This window comes from Eucyclogobius newberryi, unplaced genomic scaffold, assembly GCF_026437365.1.
Source record: "Eucyclogobius newberryi isolate DKJ021-1_F unplaced genomic scaffold, fEucNew1.0.hap1 SCAF_3, whole genome shotgun sequence".
NCBI classification, from domain to species: Eukaryota; Metazoa; Chordata; class Actinopteri; order Gobiiformes; family Gobiidae; genus Eucyclogobius; species Eucyclogobius newberryi.
This window is the reverse complement of record NW_027315945.1, coordinates 10,107,113-10,117,623: the sequence shown is the minus strand read 5'-3', so window position 1 is coordinate 10,117,623 and position 10,511 is coordinate 10,107,113. Positions and strand designations below refer to the sequence as shown.

Here is a 10,511-nt window from a genome sequence, read left to right as displayed (position 1 = left end):
TAGGATGGGCCATTTTATTTATGGCTTCAGGGGAATAATTTTACATTTGATTCTAAACTCAACAGGAACCAGTGACAGAGACTCGAGTACCGGCATAATGTGGTCTCTTCTTTTAGTTAGAAAGCTTTTTATGGAGCTTTTAGGACACTCTGCAAGCAGGGAGTTACAGTAGTCTAATCTAGACATTACAAATGCATGGATACTTTTTTTAGCATTACTTTTAGGCAGGATTTTTCTGATTTTAGCTATATGACGCTGATGGAAATAGGCGTTTTATAGGCTTGATTTATAAGCACTTTGAATATGAGCTCCTGGTCAAAGAAGACTCCAAGGTTTCTTACAGTAGAACTGGAGGCTACTCTGACATTGTCCAGTGTGACGTTTAGGGTCTCGTACAATGACCTTTTTTTTTGTGAACCAGCTGAGGATTGTCCGACACCTACATCACATTCTAACCTCTTCAGTAGAATGTTGCGGTCGATGGTGTCAAACGCTGCACTGAGGTCCAACAGAACCAGGATTGAGACCAGTCCATCATCAGCAGCTAATAACAAATCATTTGTGACTTTAACTAGTGCAGTTTCAGTGCTGTGGTGGGCTCTGAACCATGACTGGAAAACTTATCGGAAAGTTATTGTCCTGTAGATGGAGACAAAGCTGTTTAACTACAACAAAGGGGAGATTTTAAATAGGTCTAGAGTTTACCAATAAGTCAGGATCAAGATTAGGCTTTTTCAAATATGGTTTAATGACTGCATGTTTGAAGGACTGTGGAACATATCCACTTTCGAATTGATAATTATTGTATTAAGAATAGAATCTATAATTAAGGGGAGAACGTCTTTGAGGAGTCTGCTTAGAATGGGGTCTAGGACACAAGTTGATGTTTCAGAGGACATAATGGCTGAAGTTATCTCTGCTTGTTCAACAGCAATGAACCTTTCTAGAGTTACTGAGGATTTATATGGGACACTAGTTTTACAGCTTGGGCTTGTTCAGGGCTAATAGTGAGAGTAATTGAATTTAGTTTATCTCTAATTGTTGTGATTTTGTTATTTATATCGTGTTATTTTTGTAATGGTCTTTCTAATTCTCAATCTCTTTTTTTTACAAATTGATCACTTACACTGGGACGAGTGCTGTTCTCAGCAGGATCACATGACATGTCACTGAATATTGGCTCTATTATTTATTGGATGATATTCTGGGGGCTGGATGGTATTCTGAGGGGCTGGATGGATGATTTTCTGGGGGCTGGATAATAGTCTGAGGGGCTGGATGATATTCTGGGGGCTGGATAATATTCTGGGGGCTGGATGATATTCTGGGGGCTGGATGATATTCTGGGGGCTGGATAATATTCTGAGGGGCTGGATAATATTCTGAGGGCTGGATGATATTCTGGGGGCTGGATAATATTCTGAGGGGCTGGATAATATTCTGAGGGCTGGATGATATTCTGGAGGCTGGATGATATTCTGGGGGCTGGATGATATTCTGGGGGCTGGATGGTATTCTCGGGGCTGGATAATATTCTGGGGGCTGGATGATATTCTGAGGGGCTGGATGATATTCTGAGGGGCTGGATGATATTCTGAGGGGCTGGATAATATTCTGAGGGCTGGATGATATTCTGGGGGCTGGATGATATTCTGGGGGCTGGATGATATTCTGGGGGCTGGATGATATTCTGGGGGCTGGATGATATTCTGAGGGGCTGGATAATATTCTGGGGGCTGGATGATATTCTGGGGGCTGGATGATATTCAACACCGGGATAAATGTTGGTCACAACTTTGTTTGCAGCGGGATTTGAGTTTTGCTTCCATTTTTTTTTTTTTGGACATATTCAGCATTTAGTGTGTAAACTAAAGTTGTGAAATGTTTCCAAATGCCAGCGCTCTGAGAGGGCCCAGCTTCACTTTTTGATTTCACCTCGCGACTTGGCTGTGGATGCACTTGGAATATCGAGGGGAGAGAGTGACTTTATGGATTTACAAAGAACAACATGTTTTTCTGACTTTTCTGAGCAATGTTTTTCAAAGCAATTCAACATTATTTTAGTATCAGTGAGGAGAATGCACGAGGAGGAGGATTTGAAGGTGACAGTGGGCGCTGCGTGTTTGGAAGTGCTTTGCCCCGATTTGTCCCAGTCCAGGTGAAATGAGAACATGAATCTGATGCTTTTATATCAAGGTGGAGCCGTCCATTTGTATCCTGCTGATACTGTATTTAAATGTGTAATTAAACTGCTTGTACTGTATGTAATCTGTAATGTTATAGCCTATGTTTAATTCCTATACCTGCTCACAAAACCGCCCTTTTTGCATAATCAGTTTGGGAAGTGAATACAGGAAAATACCGAATTCAAAATTTGAGTAACTGTGCACTGAATAGAGACTCTTTCATTTGGTTGTATTCAGAATACAGATTACATTTCTAGAATTAGATGAGTATGTTGCTGTATCAGATCATCTTTGAAGCGCACTGAATTAATGAGAGAAAAGAAAACACAAGATTCACAAGATGCAGGCATTCAGTATTCTGTAACTATAAAAATATTCTTCCAAACACTGAGCATAACGTATTGAATGTATATCATTTAAGCCAGTCATAAGCCTTAGACTTTGACAGCTAAACAAAGTGTAGCTTATAAATAGAATTCTGAATGCAAAGTTGTTTTTCACAAAGGCCTTCTTATGTTTGAATTTTGTATTAGCCTCTGAGTGACTGATCTGAACAATAAAGCTGATTTAAAGTTATATCCTTGCCTTTCCTGATTGACATTTTATTCTTGTTTTGTGGTTGTTAGTGAGAGACAATAGCAAAATGAAAAGGGAAGCTGCGTTAATGACAAAACACAACTAACACCAAATATCTGTTTAACTAACTACTGGCATTTGTAAACCATGAAAGCTAAATGTCCATGGGCCTACAACATGAATTATGAGTGAGATGCTGCATATAAAAAGTAGTCTCAGCAATAAACTGTGAAGAATATAACAAGCAGTTTGATGAAAATTGTTAAATATTTTGCGGCTTGAAATGTGATTTAAAAACAAGTGAAGAATTCTAAACTGGGAAAAAGTGAATGACCCAAAAAGAGGTTAACAAAAAATTCTGCTGTATCTGACATTTCTGAAAGCTGCAGGGCCCTGTCAGCCCGACACAAGCAGTTTTTCATTACATCGTGCACATGGAAAGGCATTCTGGGTCGGAGGAATTCTTTTTTAGCTGCAGTTCCAATGGACAGGCCACTAAGATAGCAGTACTCTTTCCAGTTAATTCAATTCATCCATGATTCACGCATGAATCATCCCACTCTCTGCTGGGAAATACAGTCATTAACCACTCCCCCTCAGAGTCCTGCCATAAATGGGCTAGCTGTAAATCCAGACAAATCAGCCGTGGAATCTGGACTAGGAGCACTACTTCAGACTTAAAGGTAGGCATAGTATTCTTTTTCTCCTAAACATATTAGCCTACATACATTCAAATGAAGTAGCCTGTAAAGGTTATGTACAGGCAGTTCTGCAAGCCATGAGCACGAGCTGCAATCATTCCCATACAGCAGGGCCGGGTGAACTGAGGACATGTTTGTGTTTCCCAGGACTGGTCGCCGTTCCCTTGTGTGGTTAAGCAGTCAGAGCACATATGCCAGACCCCACACGCCCATAGAATGTGATGATGTCATGATCTCAGACAGTGGGCAGGGAACTATGTACTGTAACAATATGGGAGATTCACTGTTTTGAGAAATAGCCAAAAGAGAAATCCATATGTGTTGAATTCATTATTTGTTTGGGATTGCCCCACAAACTTGCAATATTAATCTTATGGCTTGAAGTGCTTTCAACTGACAACGATCATGTCTTTGGGGTTGAATAATGGCACCACTTTCCAAGGCTTTTGTTTATTTGTGCTGGCAGAGAAGACATTGAACATTGTCCCAGTTTTTGTTTGATGTGAAAAGGCAGAAATTATAAATATATGGAGACCTATGTGCAAAATCAACTTTTAGGAGCTTAATAACCATATTATAATTGTTTTCCCTTCTCTCGTTTGAGTTATGTTTAGAGTGATTCATGCATGTTTGAGTCATCTTTATTCTCCATTGCGCTGTTTCACCCCTCCTCAGATTTGCCCCCGGAACCAGCAATTTTATTTTCTTAAACTGTGACACACGTAGGATTTAGTCCATCTCTTAAGAGGAACTCGAACTCTCCCCTTGCGCGTGACAATATAAAAAGACGTTATGAATATTCATGAAGGTTGAGTCTGGTCCTGCCCCTGGCTCCACCCAACGACCGTTGTCCAGGGGGTCTCCTTTTACGGTGTTTGCTCTTTCAGACAGGATACAGATTTCTGCAAACACTTGATCAGAAATTATATCTCTTTTGCAAAGGCGTGGACTTCCTGCAGATGCGCTCAAAACAGGAAGAGCTCTGCAAGTTGAAACTAGACAACTGTCTGCTAGTTACAGTTGACCTTTGGGAGACTTTAAAGAACATGCTGATAGAGCCAGGGTGTGATGTGTTTCAGCACCTGTGCATGCGTCTCTGTTTCTCTCTGTTTAACATAAAATCATAAAGTTATTATTACAACACTACATTACACAACTTCAGCTTAAACAAACTAGTACTGGAGCAAAAGAGACTTTAAAGATTAAAGTCTAAAGAATATTCTTTAATCTGTAGACTTTATTCTAATATTCTTTATTCTAGTTTCTTATTCCTATTATTCCTATTCTTCATATTCATAATCGGGCATTTTTGACCCCCTCAACATAGATGAAAGTCACACACTCAACTTAGATGAGTCACACATGGGGACATAGACGCGATTGGCTCGGCCCGAACTCAAATAAAATGGAGCTTGCTGTGTGGATCCACATGGCCCGGCTCCACGGCCCGGCTCCACGGCCCCAGGGGAAGAACAATAGACTCGAGCATTCCATGGCTCGAGCCTAACCAGAATAAAGTCTTTACTACACACATGTAGTACTTTGACGCAAGAGAGCAGACACTCGCAATGGCTTCAGCCATTGCACATAATCTAGTTTCTTGTATTGTCTCCACTGAAATAATTCTAGGCATTCTAGAATTGTGTGATGCTATGCGAAAGAAACCTATGGGATTCCAGAGCTCCATCAACAAAACAGCTGTTTGCTAAGGCGCTGTACCTAATTTTAATGACATAAAATATGAAAAACAGAACTAGTTCACTTTTAACGTTTGCAGCAGTCCAACTTTATTATATATTCATCAGTCTGGCTATCTCTGTTTTTCAGTCCCTGTGATATTTCTTCACTTTCATTTTCCCCCTTAAGCAGCCTTGTCTGTTTTGATTTGTATGGGCCTTCCTTCTGTGTCCCAGATTGGCTAAACCACCTGTCAATCATGGCCATCAGAAGTCAAGGAGATGAGACCGATCACCAGGCTGATAGTGAGCTGTATGAAAAATATTGAGAAATGTAATTTTCCAGGCTATCCCATTAGGGCAGGGGTGTCAAACTCATTTTGGGCCGCGGGCCGAATTTCCAACGCTGTTTTTGAGGCAATTACTGGATCGATTAACAAAAAATTACAAAACGTTTGTTCTCATAAACTGAAATGTATTAAGAAAAACAAGTGTAATTTCACCAATACTGTGCTTCAGTTTATATGCATTACAACTTCAGATCACAGTTGATCTACAAAGATAAACATTTAGTCTATTGTCAAATATTGTTAAATAGGTATTTGGAACAGAAAAACAAAATAAATGTCTCAAGATCTAAAAAACCTTTTAAATGTATTAACTAACATTTCCACGTCTGTGTAGTCCTCTGTAGTTCTCTGTACACCTGAACTGACTCACCACTAAATACAAACACACGTGGGAACGTTTAAGTTAGGAGGTTAAGTTATGCCTCTGGCCCTTGAAAATACAGAATAAGTGCATGAGCCACAGTGTTCCATCAAACCAAACTCTTTTGTCAAATCGTGGGCCAAATATTATGTACAAAATAAAACAATAAAAAATATAAGCCTAGTAATAGTTGTGGAGACTGTTGCACAAATGTGCAGCAGGTGAAAGACTTGAGTCCATATTCATGCAGCAGGAGGAACAGGAACTTTGGACTTTTGATGTGATTTCTGATGTGAAATGTTCATGTTTCTGCTCAAGCTCAATATGAGCTCGCTATTTTCATAGTTTCAGTTGATCTCAGTGACAAAATGATTCATGTAGTGACTCAAATGAGTGCATTGTGTTTGTGTTCACAGTCACATTAGTGTGTTCACAGTCACATTAGTGTGGACACAGTCACATTAGTGTGGACAGTCATGTGCAGACTTTATTACACCTGTGTTTTTACCTGTGGATCCTGATCTGTCCAGGTTTGTAGAGGATGTTTTCCTCAGAGCATCATAACAGAAGTTAGTTTTCTTGTTGTTAGCTCCACATTAGCTCCACTTTTAGCACAGCTCTAACATCCACAAAAGCGTCTCTTTTCTTTCTTCCACGTGTTTCCAAACCACACATCTCTGTCCTCGCTCAGACCTCTGTTCTGAGGTGCGTAAGTGCTGTAAAGTGCGCAAACGCGCGTCTTACTTCCCTCAGCACTTCTCCCTCGCCAGTACACACATCAGTAACGAGCCACGCGGGGAGGGGCGGCCACCAGCGGCATTGTGGGACATGTAGTTTTAGCAATAAAAATGGTTACGGATGTAACTATGGTTCTATGAACGATTTTTTTTTTTTTTTTTTAACTTTTTAAAACAAATATTAATTCAAAATGTTCGGCGGGCCGGATGCGGCCCACGGGCCGTATGTTTGACACCCCTGCATTAGGGCCTTACAGAATTCCATCATATCTGAGGAGAAAAGTGTTCCAAATAACACAGTAATGTCACTAAAAAGTATCAATGAATATGTGCGGCCCACGGTGGCAGCAGCTCAGGACCAGCTTACTAAATATCATGATGTTTTAATTTAGTTAATATCACCCAAATCTAGAGCCGACCAGAGCCCAGTCAAGTCAAAACTGAAATGTAATGTTATTTTTACTTTACTTTGTTGCCGTACCTGTGCAGACTCACAAGATGGCCGATCAAGACTTGGACGCCCAATGGGAAGAATACAAGAAAAAGTTTAATAAAGCATATGAGCCGGTGAGTGATTATTTCCTCTAAACAAAAGAAACAATTACATTTTGAACACATTTATGTTTCTCCTTTACCGTCAGGAGGAAGACGTGATCCGCAAAGGTCTGTGGGAGGCTAAACTGAAAGAAGTTGAGATCCACAACAAGGAGGCGGATGAGGGCAAGCACACCTGGTGGAAGGGCATCAACCAGTTCTCTGACCTGGTGAGCGCACATGGTGACTAACAGTATATCCGTGTATATCCGACTAAAGTAAATAATGTTGATGTTGGTTTGACTCACTATTATTGCTACTATCTTATTTGATCTCATCATTTAAAAATGTTGTGTAAATTAAATTAAGTGAATTAGAATATAATTTGGAAAAAATGCTCAAAAACAACGTAAAAAAAATTATAATAATTTGACTCAAGCCCATGACTCAACTCGCTCAAAGTTGTATTCAGAGTGTTTCATGGCACGTCGTCTTGATATTGTGGTATAAAATGCACAAAATGTAGAAAAATAATAAAATAAATTACAAAAAATAATGTTATTTTCAAAAATAAAGTAATAAATATAAGTAAATGTAGTTTGACCCCATCGTGCCAAATGTTAAGATTTTGAAGACAAGTCTTATTGTGTGTGTTTTGCAGAAACCAGACGAAAGTGCTTGTGGGTGTCAACGATGCAAGTGACGAAGACGAGGTCCGCCCTGAGGAACATTAAGGAACAGCGGTGAAAGTATAAATAGTAGTCTAGCCCTCCAAATATTCAGGTATAAATATAAATTCTTCATAATTCCTCACCCATCCAGTGATCTTGTGTATGCAATGTTGTAAGTACATCTTTTCCCCTTGTATTATTCCTTTTTGTTTTGCATTTTTAAAATGTTATACAATTTGGTAATAAATGCTCACAATTATGACATTGGCCGAGCCCAAGTGAACAGCTGTGATTATGCAAAAAAGTTACAGTAAAAGTAAAGTGTTTGGTTTTCTTTAGTAGTCAAATCAAAAAATTGTATTTGTTCATCCCATATAAGAACGACAGAGGGCGCCAGAGATATGCTTCAGACAAGCCTGAGTCGAAATGAATTGGAGAATGTATGAATACTTTGAAGAAAAATCTGTTCACATCATAGTCTACTTTAAGACTTGTTGGTCACGGTAGTTTGATTTTTAGAAACACTTTTATTTAGTTTGGTTTTACATTTCTCATTGTAGTTAATACAGTGTTTTATGTGTGGTAAATTTACAGAAAAGTTCAAAAAGTATGGCATCCACAGTTTTTATAACACTTTAAATGATTGAAATGATTTGATTTGAACTCCCTTTTATGTCTTGAACTGTTTTGTGATTTCTATATTTTACTGCGTTGTTTCCTGTTGTGTGAAGTACAAATGCCTTGTGTACACGTTGTGCTCTACAAATAAACCTGCTTTGCCTGAATAGGTGAAGTTTAAAGAAGAAAATGTCTTCCGTGAGGGCCAAAGGACTTGTCTTTTTCCATTAAAGACATATTTGTAGGTGTACTGGTGGCCAATTGTTCATTCATTCTTTTAGTTTTTGACATTTCACATTGTTCATGAAATGACCTAAATCTTATAGTTTCATTCACAATAGCACATTCATTGTAGGGTTCTTAAGTCATTTCTGCTTGGCATTACAGCCCCAGAAAAAGGTGCAACGTCATCCTAATCAATCAATCAATCAATCAATCACAAATACAAGAAAACAGGTGCTGTGAATTTCCCCAGATAATAAATACTGATGCAGGATATAATATAGCCAGTAAAAATGTGCAGAGTCACCGTCATGTGCTTGTTCAGAACCTGTTTGGAAAGGTGCGGAATGTGACAAGGAAGGAAACGAGATTTACGCCTACTCTTTACTGTAAATATGAAACCACGCCTGATCGCCACAGTTGTATTCCTAACACCATTTCTGAAGGTTTGAGAAATATTTTAAGTGAGCTAAACTTAAAGTCAGTTTTGGCATGTGACTGTTTAGCACCCTGTGACTCTTGTTCCCGGAAAAACAACACCATTAAATAGCAGAATGTCAAAACATATATTTATGAATGATTAAAAAAATTGTATTGACCCTTGAAATTCCCTAAATAAATATGTTTGAGAAATGTTTTTATCCAGCAGAAGTACATAGCCATGTTTCGACAGGCCCTGGTCCCAGACTGCTTCACTGTGCAGCGTCTCAGGACACTTCGGTTATCAGCGGTGTTTCTACGCAGATCCTGACTCGCAGGGATCTGCTCTGTCGTGGATTTTTTCTTGAAAGACTTGAGCATGGTCTTTTGTCCAATTATGATGATGTATTTAGTTTACAAGTACACACAAGTAAAAAGAAATCTGTCCCTCCCAGAGTTCTGTCTGTCACTAAGTGAAGTCAAAACAGGAAACCCACATTTGATACTAAACCAGGAGGCGTGACTGCCACGTCTACAGTAGAAAAACCACTTACACCAGTAATGGGGACAAGGCCTTGACAGATTAGGTTCATAATACATTAGTTGTTCTTTGTCCTAACATAATGTTCATTACAGCACATCCTGATAGGATGTGAGACAACCGCAGTGGACATTTAGGATTTGGACATTGAGATTTTGAAACATAAGTGTGACATGAAATTTGAGAAAGTCACACAATAAGATTCTTTATAAAATACTTTTTCTTCTGCCGATCTCAGCAATTCACAAAAATGTGTTTAGCAATTCCAAGTTTGTGTTACAGTGACATGGAGCTAAAGCTAGAGTAAACAAGAAACTACTTTATCCTCCATTTTTTTCATTTATTTATCTTCTTTTAGCTTAGCTCATGAAGCTCCACGCTCTGTGGCGCTGTTGCAGTCACAAGCTTTGATCGCACACTTGCAGACCACATGCTCACCCAATAACTGGTCATCAAATATAGGGAAAAGGCTTGCAGTGGGCTACAGCTGGTCATGCGCATTGTGCCCAGGTGTCTACTACGACCCCAGTTGTAACAAAGACGACATCAATCACGCCGTGCTGGCAGTGGGTTTTGGAGTGACCGTCAAAGGCAAGAAGTACTGGATTGTCAAGAACAGGTGCGTCTTCTGAAGCAGCAGGTGGCTCATAGCGCCGGCCAAATGATACACGCCATGTTGGATTGTCTTTTATATCTCTGTCAGCCATGTTTGTGACAGGACCATGTCTGGAATACATTGTAGCCTATAGGCCTGCTTCAATCCAATGACATCAGTGTAACTGATTGTGGGAGTCCAGCTGAGGACTGAAGACTTGTACTTGTGGGTCGACAAGAGCTTCAGTCTGAGATTACAACACTGTGGCTGTCCTGAGGCAGAGAGAAGGAAACATGGCTGTTTTTTAGTGCCAACTGCTTCTC

At 39.5% G+C, this 10,511-nt stretch overlaps 1 protein-coding gene across 1 annotated transcript; it reads left to right on the top strand.

The window, feature by feature from the left end:
* The first annotated feature begins 3,369 nt into the window (after positions 1 to 3,369).
* Positions 3,370 to 8,645, top strand: LOC140373494 (protein CTLA-2-beta-like). Its single transcript, XM_072460017.1, has 4 exons — positions 3,370 to 3,445; positions 7,077 to 7,154; positions 7,229 to 7,351; positions 7,783 to 8,645. Exons 2-4 carry the CDS (start codon positions 7,086 to 7,088, stop codon positions 7,822 to 7,824), a joined length of 234 nt encoding a protein of 77 aa, XP_072316118.1. The 5' UTR covers positions 3,370 to 3,445; positions 7,077 to 7,085; the 3' UTR covers positions 7,825 to 8,645.
* Positions 8,646 to 10,511: the final 1,866 nt, after the last annotated feature.